Source organism: Myodes glareolus, chromosome 6 (assembly GCF_982192425.1).
Source record: "Myodes glareolus chromosome 6, mMyoGla1.1, whole genome shotgun sequence".
Classification (NCBI taxonomy): Eukaryota; Metazoa; Chordata; class Mammalia; order Rodentia; family Cricetidae; genus Myodes; species Myodes glareolus.
In genome coordinates, this window is record NC_142031.1 from 41,004,707 (window position 1) to 41,032,140 (window position 27,434).

Sequence of the window (27,434 nt, forward strand, 5' to 3'; positions counted from 1 at the left end):
CTCTCAGGACGCATTAAAGCTTTTCTGCAGAAAAATCCTAGTGTCCCGCATGGTTCTTGCTGGCGAGATGATAGCATGGGACATTTGGTGCTGAAACCCGAGAAAGAAGAGGCTGATGTTGCATCTTCATTGCTGATAAGATGGACACAATATCTGGTGCCTGAAACCCTCGGGACGCCGGGGGACCCTGACCACGGCTCACACCAACGGGGACCTCTTGGATTCACTTTGGATTCAGGAAGGATTCAGAACTGCGGGTCTACATGCTCAGAGAGGTATGACTATGAAGTCCAGGATAGCATATCAGAAACTGAGCTCAGTGAGAGGTTAGATGCGTGCACAGTCCCAAATAAGTAAAAAGGACCTCCCGGTTGTTGTAAGAAAATAAAAATGGGGGAGAAGACTGATGTTATATTGTTTGTGTTGTCTTTTGTGTACTGGACAGGAGAAAGATATTTGAATTTAGAAACTGCTAAAAAGGTATTTTGAATTTAAAATATGGGCCTAAGGATATGATGTTTTGGAAAAGAGGTTCTGTTTTCGTCTCCACAGAAAATGAGAGCCTAAAGGTGTACTTGGGATTTATGTGGTTTGAATCACCGAGACCTCCTAAAATGTTGTAGTGTATACCCCTAAAATGCAACGTCCCAATTCAGCAGGAAATAGCCAGAGAGACTAATGACGCCCAAATTCCCTAAAAGATTAAATGAGGCCCTTTCAATGGTTGCAGAGCAGCAAGCCTGCTTCTCTGAGTTCTGCTTTACTCCGTGCACCAGTTTGGACTCGGAATGAATGGAGCTGCAGCTAAAGGGCAGCCGGAGAGGAGCTTTGCTGGGTGGATATGGTGGGGGGCACGTTGCGCCGGCTCAGTTGGTGCCTGACCCGGAGGGTGTCACAGCAGTACCGAGAATGAGAGCGGTGCCACAAGCTGCCAGTTCAGAAGGCTTACAATGTACCTAAAACTGTGAGAGTCTCTGAGGCTAAAATGGCTCTGGTTCTACTTGGCTATGCTAAGCTATGCTGACTTCAGGCAGGACTGATTGTAATTATCATAATAAAAGCGCAATTAAGGTTTAGACACAGTAAACAGGCACTACCATATTACATCTACATAGTGCGACTTAAGTTTTAAGAACTGCCTAACATTTTAAGAACTCAAGTCCTCCTGAAAGATTGCTGTATATACACTTGGCTTATCTAATGTTTCAGGATCCGCAGGGAGGTGGATGTGTAAAGCCCTTGGATTTTAAGGTGATTGGGTCATTGGCTAAATCTGTGAGAATTTACAGCCGCTTTTACTGTGGCACAGGTGTTGAGAGTTTGCTAATAAGGAAGCGGCCCTGTTCGCCGCCTCTCCCATCAGCCCCTTGAGCTGCAGCGGCTCTGGCGCGGACCTTGAGATATTACCTGCCTGTGCTGCCTCGGTCCGGGTGTCGGCTCCCGCCACACTCCCCCACCAACACAGCCGCAGAGAACTAGGCTAGCCCCGCGGGGAAGGCGGGGGTGCCTGGGGGTGGAGCAGACACTTCCTGGCCCGGGAAATGTGGAGCCACGCAGCAAGCATGCCCAGGGTCGCGTGCAGCCCTTGGATGGCGGGGCGGGCTCTGGAGCCCAAGTCTCAACGGAGGCTGGCAAGCCGCGTCCCTAAAGGGACAATGTCCAACGAGGTTTACACCTGCCGAGTGTGGCCTAGAAAAAAAAAAGCCCATAGTTTCCAACACGCCTCTGGTAGATTAAGCAATAATTTAGTTATCTTCTAGGTAATTGGACTGGAGAACTTACCAGTTCTTATTAAAATCGAAAAAAGGGGGGGGATAATAAAGAAATTGCCCCCGATGCCAAGAATGGCTATTGCCATGGCTCTGTTCACTATAAATTTTTTAAATCTGGATGATAATGGCCAAAATGCTGCAATACGACATTGTTCGGATCCGCAGCGGCCCAAAGATTTGGTTAAATGAAAAGATGTGCTTTCTAATGAATGGAAAGGCCCGGATCCCATTCTATTGAGATCCAGGGGAGCTGTTTGTGTCTTCCCACAGGATCAAGAAAGCCCATTCTGGGTGCCGGAGAGACTGACCCAAACGGTGAAGAGTGACCCACAACACGCGGACTCGCCTGAGGATTTGGCTGCTGTTCCTCCTGCCATTTTGCGGATGGATGACAGTGGTTGTGATGAAGCACCGACGGGGGATACTCTCAGCCTTCCCGAAGCCGACACCAGTCAGCCATAAAATGGCGGTGTTTCCTTGGTTTTTTACAACCAATAAGACTCTGGGGCTCCCCTACCTTCCTAGAGATGATTTATAAGCTTGGCCGTAGGATTCCAGTCCTGGGTCGTGTCCTTCATCCCCTACTTCAAAGAATGGGTGGGGGTGGAAGTGTTTTGGAGCAGCCCTATGCTGTGGAATAGTGTTTCCCCTCTGGATGGTCTGCTGACTCAAATCCCAAAGTCATAGGGACAAAATGGTTATTGCACCAGCGCTGGCTGCCCTGGAACAGGGAGCCTCTACTTATGTATGGTTATCTATGTTAAAGCAGTAAGGTTTATGCCAACCAGCTCCTGCACCCCTAGGACAGTGGTCCATGGCACAGGATGGAATATTTGGCTTAGCTAGCCCTAAAGGTTGTCGAGCTAAAGAGCATCGCACAGAGAATGGCCCTCTCTGAGACATATGTCGCCTTACATAAGGGTTTCCTGCCGCATATTCCCTTTCCCAGAAAAATGGAAGAGAGCAGGCCGGATAAGTTCCAGGTGCCATGAACCTAGGGGCAGATTCTGTGTAAGCCCATTTTAATGTTTCCACTTGGGGAAGTGCGACCTCTATCTTTACCTTCTGAGGGAGTTGCCTTTCTGCAAAGAAGTAAAAAAAGGGGGAGATGTGAAGGGCCGCATCCACATGCTCCATTACAAGATGGCGCTTGCATCCGGTTTCACCTCCAGGTGAACGCACATGTGCTCGGTAACTTTCCACTGCTGTCCCCGCCTACTCCCGAGGCTTCACCTGGGCTAATGGGCAGCGGGCCAATCCAAGGGTGACACATCCGAAGCAAGGACTGTTTCCTATATAAAGGTTGGGTTCCCTCATTTAGGGGTCCCCGGCCATGTTAGCTGATGCTCTCTCTCTCAGGACGCATTAAAGCTTTTCTGCAAAAGAATCCTAGTGTCCCGCATGGTTCTTGTTGGCGAGACGATAGCATGGGACAGTAAATAAAAAATAATTTTGGTTGAGATTTTTGATAACAGTTTCTGTTTTTTTTTGTGGTTATTTGTCAATTTACTTTGCTTATTTAGTCTTGATTTAAATTTGGTAAGGGATATTTATCGAGAAAATTGTTCATTTCCTTTAAATTTTCCAATTTTTAAAAATTTTCCAATTTTGTGGAGTACAAATTTTTGAAGTATGGATTTCTAACATATCTGCTGTTATGTCCCCTTTTCATTTCAGAGTTTGCTAAATTGGATATTCTCTCTCATTTTTAGTTAGTTTGAATCATGGTTTGTCTATTTTGTTGATTTTCTCCAAGAAACAACTCTTTGTTTCTTGTACTATTTTCTTTGTTTCTATTTTGTTAATTTCAGCTCTCAATTTGATTACTTTCTGTCATCTACTTCTCCTGGGTGAATTTGTGTTTTTTCGTGCTATAGCTTTCAGCTGCTCTGTGAACTCATTAGTGTGTTATTTTTTCAGCTTCTTTATGTAGTCATTTAATACTGTGAACTTTTCTCTTAACATTGCTTTCATTGTGTCCCATAAGTTTGGTATGTTGTGTGGTCATTTTTGTTGAATTTTAGGAGTTATTTAGTTATTTAATTTCTTTCTTAATTTCTTCCAACTGCTCAAAAAATTTAATTCTCATTTTTGTATGACTGATTTATACCGTGTTAATGAAATAATGAGGGAGTTATTATGTCTGTTTATAAAATGTGGAGTCTTTGACACAGAAATTAATGGGCTTACCAGAGTTCATAGCTTAAATAAAAACCCTTTATTTTCTCATTCTCCCTCTGTTATCCTAACTTTGGGACATATAAATTCTCAACCTATCAGGATGTTGGATGGAATGTTGAGGATGATGGACTCATAAGGTTAAACCCTGCATTTACTGGTGTAAGTGAAATTTTAAATATGGTTATGGTATCTGTGATTTTTACAAGAAGTATCTAAATTCTGTCGGGTGATGGTGACACACACCTTTAATCCAAGCACTCAGGAGGCAGAGTCAGGCAGATCTTTGAGTTTGAGGCCGGCCTGGTCTACAAGAGCTAGTTCTAGGACAGGCTCCAAAGTTACAGAGAAACCCTGTCTCGAAAAACCAAAAAAAAAAAAAAAAAGGAATATTATCACTGTCTACAGCAATAATCAGCAGCAATAATCTGTATTCATGTGCATGGTTGTGAATCCCTTTATGTAATGACATAGTATTCCAAAAATGCACCTCCTTTTAAAGATTTGTTTGTTATGTGTAGAGTGTTCCTTCTGCATGAAAATGTCTCTTATCCTAAGAGGATGGAAGTATTGCTGAACCTTACAGCCAGAGTTAATAACGTAATTTGAGGTCACTTAAGACTTAAGATTCCTATTGTACTGCCTACTCTGGCTGTTTTTTTGTAAGCCTACTTTTAAAGAAATGAGATAAAGGTAACACTTACTTGCCTTGAATTTCCCATGTATTTAGGTTTTATAACCTAAGCTAATTCAAAGCTGAATTCTTAAATTGTGTACACTTCTGTGCCCTTGACCAAGATCAGTGCATGAGTAACATTTTCTGAAAGCATCAAATACAAAGGTTGAAAGAAACCTTTTAAAATCTACCCTACAGACTGAAAGCAACAGTTAAGGGTATGGGTTGATAATGATGTTCTTTCTAGTACCTTTTTATTTTGTTCTGGGTCAGTGGGGATCAGTGGGAGCTAGTGACATAATCCCTTGTAAAATTCTGTTAAAAATTTCTGTAAAGGATAGTATTCCTTTCCCATGTGATGTTTTCTGTGATGTTTGCAAACAACAGAACAAAGCCCTTCTTTAGAAACAGACACACAGAAACCCTTAAACCACGGACGCAGTCACAAGTCAGCTTTCAGTTGGATACAGATTCAGACTCATACAACAGACAGGATGCAAGATACAGGGAACATGGAGTCATGAATTCAAATCTGGACTCACTTGTGGTTAAATTTCATAATAAAATCTGTCATTTTATTAAAAATGAATAAAAAATTATTTTTGTTGAAATGAAATTAGTGAATTAAACTTAAGTCTTGAGACTACTTCTCTACTCTGTACTCAGCATGTTTCTCTAACTTCTCTTTAACAGAATGACATTAAATCTCCCTCTAATAGAATGACAGTAACCATCTCTCCTATGTAACAACTTACAACCTAAGCTTTTATTTCTTAACTTAATGTGACACTAATTCCATTTTGGGGGACTCAGATTTATTGATAATGGATTTATTTTGTGCAATTCTGTTTATGAGTGTGTGTGTGTGTGTGTGTGTGTGTGTGTGAGAGAGAGAGAGAGAGAGAGAGAGAGAGAGAGAGTCTGTGTCTGTGTATGTGTGTGTGTGTATTTGAGGTTGACATTGGATTTCTTTCTCCCCATAAGCCTCCATTTTATTAAGCAAGTTATGGTTCTATTGTTGTGAAGAGGCACCATGACTTTTGGGCCAAAATAATCTCAGCGTCTATACTTTCAGACCTTAGAGAACAGCTTGGCTCAAGTTTAAATGAGGATGAGACAACAAAAACTAGGTAGATGCCCCACCAGTCAGAGGGAGGGTGTGGCTGATTCTGATTGACTAGAGGTACCCCATATCACAGGATGTAATTTAACCTATATAAGCTGACACTCACAGAAATAAACTGAGTTTCTGTTTTGACTCGACTCCGTATCGTGTCTGATTGTACTGTGTTGTGGGATTGTGGAATGGGCAGATAGCACACTCACCTTTCCCTTAGAAATTAGGAGGTTCAGGAAGCCTAACACATGACCATGGCAACTCCTATAAAGGAAAAGCATTGAATTGTGGTGTCTTGTATTCTCAGAGGTTTAGCCCATTGTCATCATGGTGGGATATGGTGGTGTGTTGGCAGACATGACTCTGGAAAAGAAGCTCAGAGTCCTACATCTTTACCTTTCAGTAACCCGAAGTGGTCTTAGGGTCACACTTAGTAAAGCTTGGCCAAAGGAGGCCTCAAAGCCCACCTGCACAGTGACACACTTCCTCCAACAAGGCTATGCCTACTCCAGCAAAGCTATACCTCCTAATAGTGCCGTTCCCTGTGAGTTTATGGGAGCCAACCACATTCAAATCACAACAGTAGCTAAGTAGACACCAGTGAAGTAGTAATCAGTGAAGCAGATAAGCAGGACATCACAGAGGAAAAGAACATAGCCGAGTGGAAATAGCAGCAAGCTGGAAGTTCGATGTGAGTCGGAACTCCTTTGTGATCATTCTGTGTCAACTTCTTCCTGGGTATTCCCGTTGTTTGAGATTTCAGGTAGAAGTTTGAAGAGATTTCATTAGGATTCTTAGGCTCTAATCTCCATATCCCAGTAGGGGGCTGGAAACTAGAACTAAGTTATGTTATTTTATACTAATTTTATTTCTTACTGTAATGGAGGGAGAGAAAGTTTTTCATACTCAGATGACAAAATAGTGATGATCCAGGTGCTAAATTCTCTAGTCTTACAATGAAAAAAATATTTTGACTTAGAAATAGAGAAAAGAATGCTAATTTGCCATCAAATTACTTGGATGCCTATGGAAATTGAGGATGCCTTCCCTGTAATTGTCACACTATATTTTGACACATTCAAGTGGTTTGAGTTGGACTTATTTGCACATTGAAAGACATCTTCCTACTCCTTAACCCACTAATGAATGCCTTATGTGTCATTATATATATAATGTGTTATTATATGCAACCATGTGTCTCAGTGTCATGTCTGTGTGCAACCTGAACTGTCATATGTCAATTTTCCTCATTTATTCTTGAAATTAATTTCTTTAGGGAGAATAGTTGTTAAAATCTATAATACTAACATTAAGAAATACCCTCTTTAGGAGAAAAACAACAAATAGACTTTCATTAGACTTTAATAATTTCATGCAGGTGTATATGATCACAAATTTATGATCCCTGGAACCCTATAGTCGATCTTGTTTGAATAATGTGATTAAAAGCATATGACAAAAATATTTTATAATATTTGATTCATTAGATCATTTCTGATAAAATGTCTAGGGTACAGAATTTAGCTGGATGTCCAGATAATTAAGTTGAGCATTCTTGTCAACATTAAAGATATGGATCTTTGTCATATGACTTTTGTTAGTTTTTGAATATAGTATTCAAAACTCATTTCTAGGTATGTTCTCCAACTTTGAAAGTACTCTGCTGAATGACCATCTTTTTATATATTGCTAAGAGTATTGATCAGACTCATTTAGCCATATATTCTACATTTTTCTCAGTACAATCACTTATATTTAGAGTTTGATAATTTGGAACCATATGGTGTATCTATTGACTTCTGTGTATCCAAGAATACTTCGGTGGAAATATTTCTGTAGGAGTGAGTGCAGTCTTATTTTTCTTGAGATTTACAGTTAATGAAATCATAGTATTTGCGAAAACTTTTAATTTTAGTTAAAATATAATTATATCCTTTCCCCTTTCTTTCCTCCCATCAACCCGTTTCAAGTCATATACTTGACTCCTTCTCAAATTTATGGCCTCATTATCTTTGATTATTATTACTGGATAAGTATATAAATATAAAAGAGCCAATGTCAATGAAATCTTATTTTCTAGACAAGGTGTTATAGTGCTAAAAACTTTTACTGACAGATTCAATCACAGAAACAACAATTAAAAAGATATATTCTCCATTCACCTTAACCCATTCATTATTGGATATCTAGGTTTTTCGACATATATACTTAACTTTCATTATATGTCCTTATATTCGATTCTTTAATGTTTTCACTTAAATGTAAATACAGAAAATCTAAGGGAATCCTGCTGCAAAATGCACAACAGATGTTTGCATAAAATAAATCTTCTAAAGATGCTTTCTTTCTTCCATTGCATACCTTTAGCTCCCTTGTTGAAAATCAAGTGTTCATAGGTTTGTGGGTTAATATCTGGGTCTTCTATTTGATTCCATAGGTCGACTTTTCTGTTCTTATGCCAGAACCAAGCTGTTTTCAATACTGTAGCTGTGTAATAGAGTTTGAAGTCAGGGATGGTTATACTTCCAGAAGTTCCTTTATTATATAAGATTGTTTTGGCTATCCTGGGTTTCTTTTCCATATAAAATTAATTATTATTCTCTCAAGGTCTGTGAAGAAGTTTGATGGGATTTTGATGGGGATTGCATTGAATCTATAGGTTGCTCTTGGTAGAATTGCCATTTTTACTATGTTGATCTTCCCAATCCAAGAGCAAGGGAGGTCTTTCCATTTTCTGGTATCCTCCTCAATTTCTTTCTTCAAAGACTTAAAGTTCTTGTCAAATAGGTCTTTCACTTCCTTGGTCAAAGTTATCCCAAGATATTTTATGCTATTTGTGGCTATCGTGAAAGGTGAAGTTTCTCTGATTTTCCTCCCTGCTTCTTTATCCTTTGTGTATAGGAGGGCAACTGATTTTTTGGAGTTGATCTTGTATCCTGCCACATTACTAAAGGTGTTGATCAGCTGCAGGAGTTCTTTGGTAGAGTTTTTGGGGTCGCTCATGTATACGATCATATCGTCTGCAAATAACGAGAGTTTAACTTCTTCCTTTCCAATTCGAATCCCCTTGATCCCCTTATGTTGTCGTATTGCTATTGCTAGAACTTCTAGCACTATATTGAAGAGGTATGGGGAGAGTGGACAGCCTTGTCTTGTTCCTGATTTCAATGGAATGGCTTTGAGCTTTTCTCCGTTCAGTTTGATGTTAGCTGTCGGCTTGCTGTAAATAGCTTTTATTATATTTAGGTATGATCCTTGTATCCCCAATCTCTTCAACACCTTTATCATAAAGAGATGTTGAGTTTTGTCAACGTCTTTTTCAGCATCTAATGAAATGATCATATGGTTTTTTTCTTTCAGTTTATTTATATGATGGATTACATTGATAGATTTGCGTATGTTGAACCAGCCCTGCATCTCTGGGATGAAACCTACTTGATCATAATGGACAATTTTTCTAATGCTCTTAGGGATGGAGAGGGAGGAGGAGAGGGAGTGGGGGGAGTGGGAGGGTGTTGGGAGGAGGGGCCTAAAGTCCACTGTTTTGCTACAGTACCTGCCAAACTGCAGCTGGGTGATATACCTGTCTCCAGATTGTCCCCCTCCTGCTACCCACTGGATGCTGTCCGACCAAGACCCACTCTGAAGGCCTAGCTCCAAGCATCTGAACATGCCCCCCTGTGGCCAGACCTCCCCTGATATACCAGCAAACTACATTGGCACAGGTGTAAACCACACCAGTTGGAAAAACAGCAGACTACATAGAAACACATGCAATTCACAACATTGGAAGAACAGGTACAGTCACAATTCATACTAGTTGGAGGAAAAGATGTGTAAATGCTGGTGTAAGAATACATTCACCAACCCTGCATTGGACAGAGGGCTTGACAGATGTTTTACTGACACTATGGGACCATGGATGCCAGTTTGGACTACTCTAACCAGCAAAACTTTAAATCACCATAAATAGAGAAAACAAGGTATTTCATGACAAAACCAGATTTAAACAATACATATCCACAAATCCTGTACTGCAGAAAGTACTAAAAGGAAAACTCCAGCCTGAATAACACAGTTACATACATAAAACACAGGTAATACACAGTCTCAAAGCATGTAGAAGAATGCAATAGATCCATATATATCACCCTGCACAAAACTCAAGCCCAAGTGTATCAAAGACTTCAAGATAAATCCAGTTACACTGAAGTTGATAGAAGAAAAAGTGGGAAGTAGCCTTGAATGCATTGGCACAGTGATGTGGGAGTCCCCTCTGTGTGCTCTGATTACCATTAGTGAATAAAGAAACTACCTTGGCCTGTTGATAGGGCAGAACCTAGGTAGGTGGGGAAGACTGAGTTGAATGCTGGGAGAAAGAAGGGTGGAGTCAGAGAGATGCCATGGAGCCACCGCTGCCGGGGGAGATAGACATGCTGAAACTTTGCTGGTAGGCCATGACCTCGTGGTGATGCACAGTTTCATGGAGATGGGTTAAATTCATATGTAAGAATTAGCCAATAAGAAGTTAGAGCTAATGAGCCAAGCAGTATTTTATTAATACAGTTTCTGTGTGATTATTTCAGTTCTGGGTGGCCGGGATGAACAAGCAGCTCCTCCTACAGCACAGGAGACTACTTACTGAATATAACATCAGTAGTATAGACATTGAGATAGACAACTAATAAATGGAACCTCTGAAACTGAAAATCTTCTGTAAGGCAAAGGACACCATCAATAAGACAAAACAGCAGTCAACAGAATGGGAAAAGATCTTTTGCTCCATATCTGACAGAGAACTGATTATCAAAATATATAAAGAACTCTAGAAACTAGACATCTAAGTAACAAATAATACAATTATAAAATGGAGTAGAGATTTAAACAGAATTCTAAACAGAAGAATCTCAAATGGCCAAGATATACTTAAAGAAGTGTTCAACCTTCTTAGCTATCAGGGAAATGCAAATCAAACCAACTCTGAGATACTATCTTAGACCTGTCAGAATAGTTAAGAGCAAAATCACTAATAACAACCTATGTTGGAAATGATGTGGAATAAGGGGAACACTCTTCCACTGCTACTATGAATGCAAACTTGTACAGCCACATTGGAAATTAGTATGGTGGTTTCTCAGAAAATGGGGAATCAATCTACCTCAAGATCCAGTATACCATTCTTGGAAAGGATATTCAATCATACCAGAAGGACACTTGTTCAACTATGTTCATAGCAGCCTTATTTGTAATAGCCATAACTTGGAAATAACCTAAATGCATTCAGTGGAAGAATGGATAAAGAAAATGTAGTATAGCTACACAATGGAATATTACTAGGTGGAAAAATTCTGACATGAAATTTGCAGGCAAATGGATGTTACCAGGAAAAAATAATTCTGAGTAATACAACACAGACCCAGAAAGACAATATGGTCTGTACTCACTCCTAAGTGTATATTAGATGTAAAACAAAGGAAAACACAGTTATGGTCCCCAGGCCTAAAAAAGCCAGGTAACAAGGAGAACCCTAAGAGCGACACATGGGTCTCCCTGGGAAGAGGAAACAGATGAGATGTCCTTGGTAAACTGGGGACAGTGGGGAGTAAAAAGGAAGTGACAGGGATGGGAACATGAGGGATCTTGATGGTCCAGTTGGGGGTGGGTCAGAGATGGAAAGTAATGAAAGAGATATCTTGATAGAGTGGGTCAATATGGGGTTAGGGGAGAAACCGGGTGCCAGGGAAACTCCAAGGCACTCACAAGAATGACCCCAACTAAGTCTCCTACCAATAGTTGAGAAGGTGCCTAAGCTGGCCTCCTCCCTCAATCAGATTGGTGACTATACTAAATGTCATCATAGATCCTTTCTCCAGTACCTGATGGAAGCACCAAGCACCAGGCTGAGTTCTGGGAGTTCAGCTGAAGATAGGGAGGGAGGATTCATGAGCAAGGTGACAGTCAAAATCATGATGAGAAAACTCACAGAGACAGCTGACCTGAGCTTGTGGAGCTCATGGACTGTGGATGGGCAGCAAGGGAGCCGGCATGGGACTGACCTAAGCCTTCTGCATCAGGGTGACAGTTGCACAATTTGGTCTTTTGTGGGACCCCTAGAGGTGGGACCTGGACCTGTCTCTTATGCAACAAAAAAGTAGTAAACACAGCATGAAGAACTATATTAAAGATTTGCATCATTAGCAAGATGGAGAACCATTGATGTTGAATATATTGCAAAAAGTAGAAATGCTGGATTAAACAATATATGAACATACATATGTATGAGTGTTTAATGAGTTTTCCCTTTGATTTTATTTATTTATTTATTTATTTATTTATTTTGGTTTGTCCTATTCTGGTGTGTTTATTTTTGTTTTATCTTATTATTAGACTTTAGCTGCCTGTGTTTTGTAAGGAGAGACAGAATGGGTATTAATTTAGATGGGACAGGAAACTCTTGGAGGAGCTGGGGAGGGCATAATCAAAATATAAAGGACTGCAGAGTGCTCCGCTCTGGATCTGGATTAGGCACAGACCACATTCCAATATCAATTTTTTATGTAAAGAGATTCTTTCTTAATCAAGGCAAAGAAACAGGATTACTAAATCTGAATTGGGCAGAAACAACAGCCAGTAGTAGCTTTGCAGGTATAATTTTAAAAGGCAAAAGAAGAGATCTATGTTAGAATGACCTAGGATGGTTTGATAAATTCTGATTGGGCATGTTAATTAGTGCAGCCAAATGGGGATTTTTGATTGCTTGACCTTGATGTTTTGATAGTTAGATCTTGGTGATCAGTCTCAGGAATGAGTCAGGCCTATAAAGTGGCCAAATAAAGAGACAAACCTTAGTGGCTAGCTCTCAGAACGTAATCTAATGGTTTAGCAAGGGAGCGGGAAGAAGGAAGGGCAAGACCGGATGGTGCCATGTTTGCCATGTGTGGGCCAGCCAGAGCCCTTCAAAATATATTTTAAATAAAAGTAAAACAGTGGAAAAAATCAATGTGCAATGCTACCTAAAAAATAAAAATAAACAAATACTTTGGGTATTTTAAAATCCATGTTGATTTATTCTGGAGGGAATTATTCCAGAAAGTGACTACTATTGATACTTTTGATAATACTTGCTGGAAAGTGCTCTTCTGCCTCTCATCAACATCAGGGAATACTACGTAAGACTTTCATTTACATGTGCAGATAATTTGCTTAGTAACTGGTTAGAAGCAGAAACTTGTATTTATAGAGGTCTTCATGAAGTTGAGAAAATGTTACGTATGTATTAAAAAGAATTTATCTGCTAAAATGTATGGTATATTCACCTGAATGGAAATCATGTTTTTAAAATTCAGGAGAGATATTGCAACTTGGGTCAAAAATGGTATCAAACAACACATTCACAAAGTGGAAGGAAGAACTTTTGTGCTGGTGAAACAGAGAGATGTCATCAAGCAAGACTAAACTCAGGATATTGTTCAATCTTGAAGTATGATGATTGGGATTGCATTTCCTATCAATCAGCTCTTCCAACAACTTTTAAATCTATAATTTCAATTATATTCTCACTGTATCCCAAGTTATGCTTTCTATTCTGGTCATTCCAAAGAACCACATTCAGTCCAAACAAATCAGAGAATTGGTAAAAATTTCTTTAATTTAAAATTGGTGGGGGGATTTTACACATGAGTATTGTATTTGCCTAATTACCTTTCCATCTCCTCCCTTCCTTCTCAAATCAATAGCTTCTATTAAAATTGAAGGTACATTTAATTCTTCTCCACTTTGCAAACTTTTCTTACAAACACTCTTTTCAGAGCCTGTTTCACATCCTTGTTCCTCAGGCTGTATATAAATGGATTCACCATGGGACTCACAAAAATACAAAACACTGCCACGATTTTTGCCTTGCTCAACAGACTATTTGCTGGTCTTAGGTACATGCAGAAGAGGGACCCATAGAACATAATGACGGCTGTCAGGTGTGAGCCACAGGTGAAAAAAGCCTTTCTCTGCCCTTCACTGGAATGAATCCTCATGATGGTGACGAAGATAAAAATGTAGGAGATGAGAATGATGAGGAGGGAACCTGTGAGATTAATCCCAGCTGACACAAACAGGGCAGCTGGCTTGATGTAAGTATCAGAACATGTTAGCATGAAGAGGGAGGGTCAGCACAGTAGAAATGGTTGATGGGGTTCGATCCACAAAAGGATAGACGTGAGGTTAATATCACCTGCATCGTGCCCCAGAAGTAGGGGAAAGTGACCAGGCAAATGCATACTGGCCAGGACATTTTTGTGTTATAATGTAGTGGGTTGCAAATCGCCACATACCTGTCATAGGCCATGGCACCAAGCATGTAATATTCAGTTAGGAGCAGAGTTACAAAAACAAAACATTGAGCCAGACACCCAGTGTAACAAATGCTTTTCTTCTCAGATAGAAAACTGACAAGCATCTGAGCAGAGACATTGGTGGAATAAAATATCCACACATGCCAAGTGGGTCAGGAAAAAATACATGGGGTTTTGCAGCTGCGAGTGAACCTGATTAGTAAGATAATGCCAAAGTTCCCGGTCAGTGTGGTAAGGTAAATCATGAGAAACACCACGAAAAGAATTGGCTGCAGTTCTGGTCAGGTGCTTAGTCCCAGAAGAATAAACTCGGTTGCCTCAATGCCATTGTGCTCTGAGTCTGAGTATACCATCATATTCCCTAAAAGAGAAATGAGTAAGAAATATTAACTAATTTGTAAAATAATTTGTTTACTCACACCAGTGCTCACTCAAAAAAATGCTCCTTAGAAGTGTGTATGGGAATTCTTAAAAGAAGCTGTCTGGATAGCTGATCAACGGATATAAGCTTTGATGTAATGTGATCTGATTGCAGTTTCATATGACTTATATTTAGCCCCTGAAGATCTATCCCTCACTCTCCTATGCATCAGATTCATGCCTATAAACTGATAAGACACTTTGGAGTGCATAACTTAAAACCTCGTTCTCTACCAATGGAAAAGCTAAGAATATCAGAAACCATCTGAAGTCTACAGATGAGATTCCTCTTTCTGATGAAACTGCCCACTTATGTTTTCACCAGTGTGTTTTCAAATGAATTGACTTTTAACTTCCTTTGCTCTGTTACTCTAAAAACCCATGAAGTTCCTTCTATGTTGGACATTGTATTTGAGAGCTGAACAAATTTATACACTCATCTATCTATCTATCTATCTATCTATCTATCTATCTATCTATCTATCTATCTATCTACCTATCTATCATCTATCTATCTCTCTACCTACCCCCTCTCTCTCTACACATTTGTCTGTGAGTGCATGCATCTGTGTATGTGTCAACAAAAGAGAAAGTTAAAATTACTTCCAAGATTGAAGAACTGAGCTGTTCTTATCAATTGGTTTATGTACTGAATATAACATGTAATACAGGAGAGTTTACAGACCTTGATCCATGCTGTTATGGCTACTACACAACTTTTTCCTCAACTCTGGTATAAACAAAGGACTTGATTGGCTTCACTCTTGGTGTTTCTAATGAGGAACTAGGATTCCTGCTTCTCAAATATAGTCCCTGTGATAGTGGGTAAAGCAATGGGGCCTTTAAATGATTATCCAGAGACCACGTGGTACTGTCAGCAAAGATAAACCTGGAAATTGTGAAACCAAGCAGCTGTTTAGAGTCCACCATCCATACATCTAAGTTTCATGTCTCCTACTGAAATTATTATTCATGTTTTTACCTGCGATTCTCTATTTATCTACTATTTACTACATATGGGCAGAAACTTAGTTTGTATTATATTACCTCAAACACAAACAAGGGCCTAGATCAGAGCATATATTACATAAATCATTACTTGAATCAATGAGATAGTTTGCTGGCAAGGCAAATTGGTTTGTTTTTTGGGCATGTAGATTTCTTAGCTCTCTGATATTACTAAGGCTTGAATAACTACAAATACTTGCTATCAGGTGAAGAATGTATTAGTAAGAATCAAAATTAAAGAAAGGATGATCAACGAGGCATTTACTTAAATAACAAAACTAGTTCTTCTGGTACTTGAACAATTCTTGTAATTATTCCTTAAGATTTTCACGTTGGACCACTAGAAAGAAATTAAGGCTGAATCTGGATTGAAAATGTGATCTACCAACTGGGTGCTGGTGAAGCATGCCTTTAATCCCAGCACTCAGGAGGCAGAGGTGGACAGATTTTGTGAGTTCTGGCCAGCCTGGTCTAAAACCGCTAGTTTCAGAACAGGTTTCAAAGCTACAGAGAAACCCAGTCTTGAAAAAACAAACAAACAGACAAACAAAAACCAACCAACCAACCAATCAACCAAAAGTGCAAACAAAAAGAAAATGTGATCACCTTTTGCCACTGTATTATAGCTGAGAAATCCAAGAGGACAGATAGAATATTCATCTTTTCTACTCTTAAATATTCTCTTGTTTTAGTAAAATTATATGTTCACTTTTAGACCAATGGTTATCACTTGGAAGCAGATCTACAGCTTAGTCCTAGACCCACCCATGGTGGACACCAACGAAGAATGAGATCCTTAACAAGTTTCTGTGTGGTTGTTTTGCATAAGAATGAATCAAAAACTTACATAGCTGAGATAAGCCCTTTAAATGAATATGATTTCCATTGATAACATCAGGTACTTTTATTCTGAAAGTTCATGCTTTCTCTTTTCAGTGTATTCTAATTCACCATTAAATGTTAGAAAATTCCCCCAAAATATAAAAACTTCTGTTATCAATGCACATAAAAAATTTCTCTCTGAATTTAGAAATAGAAAAATTAAAACAAATCCTATATATTCTTTTGCCTCTGGAATGCTTGAAAAGAGAATCATTTTGATATACATTGGCATAGTCACCAGGACATGAACAAACTACACTGCTGAGACACTCTCTTTATTCAGTGTGGTTTCTTCATTGTAAGATGAGTAGAGATGAGTGACAAAATACAATAGATAATTATATTCCAACAAAATAAAATAATTAAATGCACAAACTATTCCAGTTTCATTAAATGTTTAGGTAGAAGAATTAAATCTCTTTGTTTAATGTCAGGGTGGTAGCAGGAAAAGTCCAAGTTTCAGAGAGTAATTTTTGAGAATTTTAACAAAGTGGGTGATTGAGGTCAAAGGTTGAAATCTCTAAGAGTTCTGAAAAGGGTGATAAATAAACCTTGCTTGAAATCTTATGCCTGCAGTATCAGCATTGAGGAGGATGTGGCAGGAGGATTGTCACTAGCTTCCTACAAGCCTGGGCTGTGAGCCTGCCTTTGGTCAAAGCATTGTTCACTTGTCTAGAGGATCCTGGGTTCAACTATGTCCTCAGGCTTCATCATAAGCCAACCTGAGAAGAACTTCTTGCAGTGAGGAAGGAAAGGCTTTCACCATTTTTATGTCCTCAGTTTTACTCAATTCCCTTGACACTGTTTTTTTTTTCTTAGTAGAAACTTACAAAATAATTAAATGCACAAAAAGTGGGAATATACCTTTTTGCCCCAGATTCTATACCTCTGGTTGTTGAAAAGTTAAATTGATAGCAAAAAAAAGCTGTATGGTGGTGGCGCGAGCCATAATCCAGCACTCGAAAGGCAGAGGCAGGTGGATCTCTGTGAGTTTGTGGCCAGCCTAGTCTACAAGAGCTAGTTCCAGGACAGGCTCCAAACTACAGAGAAAGCCTGTCTCAAAACAAACAAACAAACAAACAAGCGAGCAAAAAGAGATCAGAAAAAAATATGACACTGAAGAATTAGAATTCAGTACAGAAAAGAGTTCTAAATCTGGGCTGTAGCAGGGAAGGCTGCATGACCTGATTGGCCTCCCGATCGATCAATTGTCACCTCAGCTTCTGCATGGGAGAATCTGGGTCTCTCTGCTACGGTTTCATTTTATTATGACAATTTTTAAGGTCTCTAACCATCCTAATATGTTGAGAAGAGGAAAATAATAAGAAATCAAACTATCTCCTCTGAGTTTTTGATCATCTGGACAATCAGATTTACCTATGGAGAAACAATGGTTTCTGAGTGTCACCAAAAGTGGGATAATTTATATCTGAACAACTAACCTTGCAGGCAAAGATATCCCTAAGTATTAATCAGGGAATCATCAGGGGAAATCAATAAGGCTCCCTCTCTAGTTATTTCCAAGGGAAAGATCTCAACAGGAAAGGATCTTAATTTATGATTTAATCATTAAACATTTGGTGTATCTTCAAATAAATGCAAAAATACTTGGACTGACTTTGGTATTTACATTCATTTAAGTGTTAATTTAAAGATTATCCCTCCCAGTTTTTTTTTAAATCAGAGTATCTTCTCATGATCCCATTCATCAAACCCTCAAAAAGAATTGTAATTTTTGTCTCCTGAGTTTCTCTCCTGTTTTTTTCTCTATTTGGTAGTATTTGTGTCCTAATTTAATTTTCTATTTGTTTCAACCCCCTACAAAGGATCTGAAAACAAATTAAAGGCATTTTTATCTTGACATCCTCTATACAATTGTGCATAAAAATTTAGATGTGCAATTTGTGTTTAATAAATAGATATTAAATAAATAAATGTGATAATTAGTTTAATTAAAATTGGCTAGAATAGTAATAAGGATGTTTGGCATATGAAGATGAATCATTTATTCAAAGATATATTTATAATTTTAGAAAATACCTTGTCAGTCTACTATTTTCTCTACACATATGTTTAAAATCTAATTAAATCTTTGGAATTAGGGATCAAATAATATGATTATTATGCATTGTTATCGTTCTTTTGGAGTAATACTATACACTTCCTATAATTAGATAGCTTTTTTCACATGAATTTCATGTGTGCTCATTAGTGCTTGACATTAAAAGTGTAGACTGATAAAGAGAAAATTTCAAATATATAAACTATTCCTCTATCACAGGTATACTAGTGAACAGGGAAGGAAAAGCATGGCTGATGTTTCCAGGTGAGTATCAACTTGATTTCTCTATGTTCTGTGACTAAAGGATGTCATACCTTCTTCAATGAGGTCTTATCATCAAGTTGTAGAAGGTAACTTAAGCAATAGCAATAGCCTGTGCTGGTTGGAGGTCTATGGAACCTCACTGTCCAACATCCACAAAAGAAATATCCCATTCCTGGAAACGGGCTTTTGTTTGTTTGCCTCTGGTGTCTGCTACAGGACAATTCCACTTTAACTCTTGTTATGTGTATGCATATATATATATATGCATTCTTTCTTTTAATTTGAGGACTATAATATAATTATATCATTTCTTCCTTCCCTTTCCTCCCTCCAAACCCTCCTGTATATGCTTCTGTAGGAAGCCACCTGGAGGCACAGGTGGTCCTGCAGTTTGGAGATATACAAGTCCATACCTGGCTTAGCAACTTGGGGCTGAGCACCCTTGCCTGCACATGCTCAGACTAACAGAATGGCATCAACCAATCAGCACTCAAGCCTCTCCACCGTTTAAAAGCAGCTGCCTCTGGGCTCTACTTCCTCTCTCTAAGCTTTCTCTTGTCCCTGCTCTATCTTCCCTTCCCCCAATTTTCCTCAATCAAATGCTCCGAATAAAGACGTGACCAGGGAAGGAATTCTCGTTTTTAGTGGCGTTCATTCCTGCTGGTCAGGATGCGCGTCGCATGCTTCCTTATTTCTTTTTCATGGCTGAATTTTCATTCATTATTATTACATTGCATACATATTCCTAACTATAACCTGCTCAGTTTGTGTAATGTTACTTGAATGAATGTTTTCTTTGCTACCCATTATGTGTTGGATAACCAATCAGTGCACTATTCCCTGGAGAAGTCTGTTTCTCCTATCCTCAGCTTTCCTTAGCTGCTTGTGGTTCTTCATCTTGGGTTGATGCCTTGGAAACAGACAGTGATGACTATAAAAAGTTACAACCAATCAATGTGCAGAGTTGTGGAGCCCAGTATAAAATGGATACATCTACAGAAACACTCCTAGTGCAGTGGAAACTCCATGGAATGTACAAGGGTGACCCTAGTGAATGCTTCTATTAATGGAGAATATAGAGTCTAAATTGGCCATCTTCTGTGGCCAGGCAATCTTCCAGTAATTTCACGGGGACATCAACCCAGCCCCAAAGCCCTTGACTTCTTATTTGTTCTGTCTGCAGGATGTACGGGGCTAATAGTGGAGGAGAACTTGTAGGACAGACAAACTAATCACTGGTACAACTTAAGCCCCTGCCTTAAGAGGGAACACATATTGACACTGCCTGGATGGCCAGAAACCAGAGGCTGGACAGCCAAGAAACCTAGGAAAGAACTAAATATGACTGGTCAAAGGCAAAACAACCAGCCAACCAACAATAACAAGCACAGAAAGTCAATGCAATGATTCCTAGTGCTAGTCCACTGTACTAACAGATCAGAGCCTCGTCCCGTTGTCATCAGAGAGGCTTCATGCAGCAAACGATGGGAGATGTAGACGAGCTTTGTGCACGGGGATAGATCTGGATCTAGTTGCATTCTTCTACACGTTGACATCCAGTTATGCCAGCACCATTTGTTGAAGATTCTTTCTTTTTCTCCTTTGTATAATTTTAGCTTTTTTGTCAAAAATCAGGTGTTCATAGGTGTTTGGATTAATACCTGGGTCTTTGATTTTATTCCCTTGATGGACTCTGTCTCTCTAGAACTGTAAGCCAAATTAAACCCTCTCTTTAAAAAAAAGAAAATTCAGAATTCATATATTTATAAATTATGTCTTGACAGAAGGACCTAGGTGAGGAATAATTAAACATATGCAAATTAATTATGTACAGATGTATTAAATATATAAAACTACAAACACTTGTCAAAGTTGATAAAAAAACTCTTCCTAAGATCTTTATACTGAAATATTCTATCAGTCTAATTAGATATTGGGTTATTTGTAAGGACACATGCAATAATACAGTGTTCCTCAAATGTTTTAATCACATATCTAAGTGCAGATAAATCTTTATCAGACATGTTATTTAGAGGAAATTACACTTAATTGCTTTTATTTATTGATTTATTTATTTTTGATGTGTTTGTATGTGTATGTACGAAGACATTTTAGGATATCAGGTGTTACTTCTTTGAGACAGGGTCTACTCCATAACCTGAAGTTCTTTAAGTAGGTGAGGCCACCTTAGCCCAGGAGTCATTGGGCTAATTTTTCCTCTCATTGGATGATAGGCACACAGTACCATGACTGACCTCGAATCTAGGTTCTGGCAATGCAAACTCAGGTCCTCATGCTTGAGAGACAGATGATTTACAGATCGTGACATCTAAAAAGTTCAGAAATTACATTTTAAAATTTAGTTAATTAATTATATTTGTTCATCTAAGGTTATTCTTTGTGTTTATTATGGTACTTTCATCTTATTTTTGCATTTTTGGTATTATAATTTAATTACATTTCTTTCTTCCTCTTCATGCCAACCTTTCTCAAATTTAACTTCTAAATCCCGTCTTTTTAAAAGACAATTTTTTTTATTTTTGGTATTATGATATAGTAATAAAACAACATGTCTCCCTTCACTTTCCTCCTTCACTTTCTCATATACCCCTTCTCCTAGCCCTTCTTCAAATGGCTTTATTTTTACTAATTATTACTGCATGTATACAGGTAAAATCCATGGAACCACAACCCCACACTAAGAGTTATAGATACTGAGGGATACTGGGAACAATAGAGGAAGTCTTCCCTAGGGAACATAGCACCACTTGTTTACTGCCAAACAACAAAAACACTGATAATAGAGATAGGATTGAAGATATAATCCAAACAAATTGATTCAACAGAGGCAGGAAACAAGGCTTTTGGATACTATTAGCAAGATGTTTGAGATCTCGCTAGAACCAAAAACTAAACCCCTGCCACTTTTTTTCTCTGATATATATCCAGTGGTGAATTATTAGAAGCTTGTTACTATGTTAGCATGCTAATATGGGACTAGAAATAGAATGAGAGGAAACACTTCTTTCCCCTTCCCATAAATAACCCCTTACTAGTTCTTCCCATTAACAAAAGTCAGAGTGATATAATCACCATAGCAACTTCACTGGAGCAGTTACTAATGGCTGATAAGAAAAAAAGGGAGAAGGTTAGGTCAGGGTTAAAGAGACATAGTCACCACACCTATAGTATCTGTAAAGATATCACATTCTCTGTTTTTGATGGAAAGATAGATGCAAGTTTTGGATCAATGGGTAACACAAACACACAAAAAAATTAACTGATGCTCAGGTTTTTCAGACCCTAAAACTCTCTCCTGTGTGCTGTTAAATTTTAGAGACTAAATACAAGAAAATAAGGCTTTTTCTCAAGACAAAAGTCTTGAGAAACATTAGAGAAATCTATAGAAATATTCCTTGTAAACAAAAATAAATTATAAGTCCCATTGCTTTACCATTCTTTGGAGATTTGATTCCTTTATGATTTGAGCAGTCAAACTCAACTCACCAATGAGTTCATCAGTGTCAGAAGTTGTTTATAACACAAATCACTTCTGGAAAGAATAACAGAACCATAGGGATTTGCTCCTTCTGAAACAATTCTGTTATAAAATCCCAAATGTCTGCATATCAAGGCTACCATTGTGAACTACTCTGCTTCTTCAGGTAGGATATTCACGGTTCATTGAAAATTTGGAACAGAAACAAATATTTTAATTGGTAAATTAAAGTGATTTGCAACTTATAATTTTGAATTAAGGATCAATTACATTGAAATGCTTCTGTTTTCAGGCTAAAATACTTATATTCACATAATGGAAAAGGTGATAGACCAAATACCTATTAATATTATTGTCTGCTTCCAATATAAAAACACTTATATAGGTATTCATACATCCATAACCTTATAAAAACCTCAGTCTTAGTTCTTAAGGAGTTCATGCGTTGATTCTGAGTCTTGCTCACAACCTGACTCTCATCCTCATTATGATTCTAGTCACTTAAACTTCTTAAGTATTTGCGACATGTCAGATGTACCTATAAGGGTTTCCTGTATTAACTTCCTCACATAGAATTGATTTACATATAAAAATATTTTATGAGTTAGAACACTAAATAATATTAATAGTTCACTCAAACCCTCCAACTAGAACCAAGAACAACTAAGATTTAAAATAAGGGTGTGGAGAGCACATAGCTGGGCCTGGTTGTGTTCTGCGGACTCTCAGTATTATATGCTTATTCTCACTTGCTTTATCAGAAGTGGTAGTCAGTAATTTTTGTGGTTCCTTTTAAATTCATGGTATTAGAATATAATAAAATTATAGTGTCATAATTTCTATGACCATTTGTTTGAAAAACTGGACACATTCATGTTTCTAAACCTTATTGGTTATTAAAAATTAATCAGAGATAGATTCTGTGAAGAAGTGTTGCCTAACTACCGTTCTTACTTGGAAATTAAATTTGACACGAGCCAATTAGTCACGACTTCGATGAAAAACCAGAGACCAAGGGTTCCAACACCTTGAAGAGCTGAGCCACACAGGAGCACTAGTGGGAGAGTGAATTTCAAGTGTGCCAGGCCTGGCATGCTCAGATGCACTTACGCCATTCACCAATATTCAGATGTCTTAGATTAAGCCTTGTAGGATATTGCGTTATTTATTTTATCAAATGCAGGAGGATGTTTTCCCTAAAGTACTGAGTATATATAGTGCAGATTCACATAGCTTTTTATTACCTCTTTTCTCCCTTATAGTAAAAAAGAAAATTGAGGGAAGAAATTGAATGTTAATATATATATATATAAAATATGTGTATATATAATACATATACGATATAAAATACATATATATACATATATATATAATACACACACATATAAAGTATATATATATATACATACTTTAAAAACCTTCCTAGTACTCCCAAAGTATTTGTATATGTCACACCTATGATCATTAAATAATAGAGCATAAAATAATCAGAATATTTTTAGTTAGTTAATTTGTTTTGTATCTTATTGTCCTGATAAATATTTCTAAAGTCTCCAAGTACAGAATAAAATGCTGTAATAAATAATAACCTTGCTTGATAATTCACAAAAGAACTCATATTTTCCTGTCATTGCATTGATAAATGAGGAGCAGCATCCTATACATCATGGGTGTGTGCATGTTCCTGAAGGAGGATGTTAATTTTTGTGAATGTCTCCATGATCTCTTTCACTCTGCTTAAATGTTGTGATATAATCTAGCACAGTACATGAACTACATAAATTTACAGTTAATATGTCTATTATTTCTGGTGATTTATAGTAAGGACTCTGCATTGAGCTTGCCATTTCATTAAAACGTGTAAGAGTTAAAGTCAGTAGTTACATGGCACAGTCAGTAATTCTCTAAATTGTAAAGTTGTGTCCTGCTGTGTCACCCGAGGCTGCAGATACACTGTTTGCCTTTGACACCAGCCCATCATGAACAATGAATATCATCAAGGATCGTCCATAGCTATAATGTTCATTGCTCATGAAGTGTAGCCGTACATATATTTTGAATACATGAAGTAGGTAAAATACTTTTTGTTGTCCCATGCCAAATATTTTCTATATGAGCAAAATGTACTGAGCAAGTGAGAACTTAAGCCGTGTATGAAGAAGTAAGAAATATTTTTTTGTAAAAGGTTACTTGCGGTGTATGAGAGTGAGGAAAATTATAGCCTGAAAAAATTGCTATGCAAATGAAGAAGCGCATGTGAAGTGATCTGGCTTTCATGAAGCTATGAACTGTTTTTATAGCTTCATCTCTTGAAACCCATTTAGCTGTGAGAAAAATAGAGAAGGCTCAGATTCATCTCCCCAAAAGGATTACATATAAAAACAAAAACATTTGAGTCTGTATGTTCAAGGAAATAATAAAGAAATGTGATAAATGCTTATCAACCATAAGACACTTGAGATATGAAAAGAGCTGCAAAAAATCTTAGCACATCATTAAATCTATAGTTACTAAGAGAAACTTACATAGATCTAATCTACGTGGAAAGTAGAAAAAGACAAGACTCCCCATAAATTGGGAACATAGTGATCTTGGGGAGGGGAGAGACTGGAAGGGGAGCAGAGAAAAATGTAGAGCTCAATAAAAATCAATAAAAAACTATAGTTACATTTTCTACCATCCACCTGTCATCTGTCTATCTATGTATCTACCTAGTTCAGTAGTTCTCAACCTGTGTGTCATGACCCCTTTGGGGGGTTAAACAACCATTTCACAGGGGTTGCTTAGAAACATCAGAAAACACAGATATCTGTATTATAATTCATAACAGTAGCAAAATTACAGTTATAAAGAAGTAATGGATATAATTTTATGTTTGGGAGTCACTATTATATGAGGGACTTTATTAAAGATTCAAAGTGTTAGGAAGATTAAGAACCAATGATCTAGCTATTATCTATTGATCAATTTAATATCTATCTATTATCTTTCTACTGTATATATTATTTGCCTTTCTGCTACCTGTCACAATTTCTCTACTAATTTAGATATTTATAACATCAGTCCAATGACGATTAGGATTTCTGTTTAAGTTACCTATGTTAACAGTTTGAAGAAACTGAAAAAAACTACATCAGATAACATGGTAGGCATAATGCATAATGAAAAAAATACAAATACATTTTTATTTCACCTTTCAGGCCTTGTCTGATGTCAGTAAGAAAAATGTTAAAGAAAAACTATACAACAGTGACTGAGTTCATTTTGCTGGGACTGACTGATCGGGCAGAGTTGCAGCCTGTGCTCTTTGTGGTCTTCCTTGTCGTCTACCTCATCACAGTGATTGGCAATGTGAGCATGATAGTCTTAATCAGAAGCGACACCACCCTTCACACTCCCATGTACTTCTTCCTCAGCCACCTCTCCTTTGTAGATCTCTGTTATGCCACCAATGTCACTCCTCAGATGTTGGTTCATTTTTTATCCAAGAGAAAAACCATTTCCTTTGTTGGCTGCTTCATACAGTTTCACTTTTTTATTGCCCTGGTGATCACAGATTACTATATGCTCACAGTGATGGCGTACGACCGCTACGTGGCAATTTGCAAGCCCTTGTTGTACACCAGCAAGATGTCCAGCGGTGTCTGCCTCTCTCTTGTAGCTGCCCCGTACATTTATGGCTTTGTAAATGGTCTGGCACAGACAATATTGATGCTTCGTTTGACTTTCTGTGGACCCAACGAGATCAATCACTTCTACTGCGCAGACCCTCCTCTCATGGTCCTTGCTTGCTCAGACACCTATGTGAAGGAAACCGCCATGTTTGTGGTGGCCGGATCGAACCTCACCTGCTCCCTCACCATCATCCTCATCTCCTATGTCTTCATCTTTACAGCCATCCTGCGAATCCGCTCCGCAGAGGGGAGGCGCAAGGCCTTCTCCACTTGTGGATCCCATCTGGTGGCTGTCACTGTTTTCTATGGGACTTTGTTTTGTATGTATCTCAGGCCTCCTTCTGAGAAGTCTGTTGAGCAGGGGAAAGTTGTAGCTGTCTTTTATATTTTTGTAAGTCCGATGTTAAACCCCTTGATTTATAGCCTGAGAAACAAAGATGTGAAAAGAGCCATCAGGAAAGTTGTCAAGAAGGGAGTCCTCATGAACTAGGTTGAGAGGTATTCAACCCCTTTGCTCTCTAAACCAATGGGAATTTACAATTCCCAAATAACTTTCTGCCACTGATTAATTTTAATTTCTGTCTCTCAGAAATGATATAAAGTACAGCATTGTGTTCTGTCTCGTAAGGTATTTACTGTAGTCTATCTTGAATGAATAAAAAAGAATTCTAAAACTGGACTGGAGATACTGCCCCTGCTCTATAAAATAAATCTGGAACTTTGTAGATCTATTGTCAAAGGTAGAATTGCCTAATGCTGTGGCAGTAACTTCCTTTATTCATAGGTGTGTGTGTTCCTCAAAATATTTTCCTGAAAGTTCCCCACCATCGTAGATCAATTCTTTCATTTTGAAATTTTATGTTAACTCATAAAATTTTCAGAGATATGGCTGAGATTGCTACTGCAAGACAGATCTTTCAAATGATTTTATAAATCTGATGTAATCTTTATACATATGATCTTGATGGAAATGCCAAATTTTCCTTAGCAGGGCTTTGTTCTTCTGCTATTGAGCATGCATTCCCACTAGTGTGCCTCCACTCTTCTACCCTTTTGTTACTATTGTATAGTGTTTGCAAACAAATAATAATTTGATTCTTAGCCATACTAATGTACAGTTATTTTGTGCATAAAACTCATTATGTTTTAACAGTCACATTTGTGTGTCAGTTTTGTTTTCTCTTGTGACATGTTACCATCCTTTGCCTATTTTAATATTATAGTGTTTATATTTTCTATCTATTTAGAATTATCAATTACTAAACTATTTCTTCTACCTATATATGTAAATACTTTTCTATATAAAGGCATAGGCTTTCCATTGTATATTTTTGTCATACTGTTGAAATTTTTTTTTGAGAGTAAATTTTATTAAATTATAAAAGTAAATTTTTGCATCTATTTTTAAAATTTCATTTCTTTGAAATTTATTTATCAATTTTTTATGTAAGTAGTTTTTTTTTGTTTTTGTTTTCATTCATGTTTGAGAACCAGATGTATGTACTTCCTGTTTAGGCCGGAACAGAATGAGGAA

General features: G+C 37.9%; 1 protein-coding gene and 1 pseudogene across 1 annotated transcript; one reads left to right on the forward strand and one right to left on the reverse strand.

Moving 5' to 3' along the window:
* Window positions 1-13,503: 13,503 nt before the first annotated feature.
* LOC148121723 (olfactory receptor 5M11-like) lies at window positions 13,504-14,447 on the reverse strand (annotated as a pseudogene).
* Window positions 14,448-25,451: 11,004 nt separating this feature from the next.
* LOC125405814 (olfactory receptor 5M5-like) lies at window positions 25,452-26,390 on the forward strand. The gene has a single exon (XM_048442581.3). The coding sequence runs from the start codon at window positions 25,452-25,454 to the stop codon at window positions 26,388-26,390; it is 939 nt and encodes a 312-aa protein (XP_048298538.1).
* The last annotated feature ends 1,044 nt before the right edge of the window (window positions 26,391-27,434 follow it).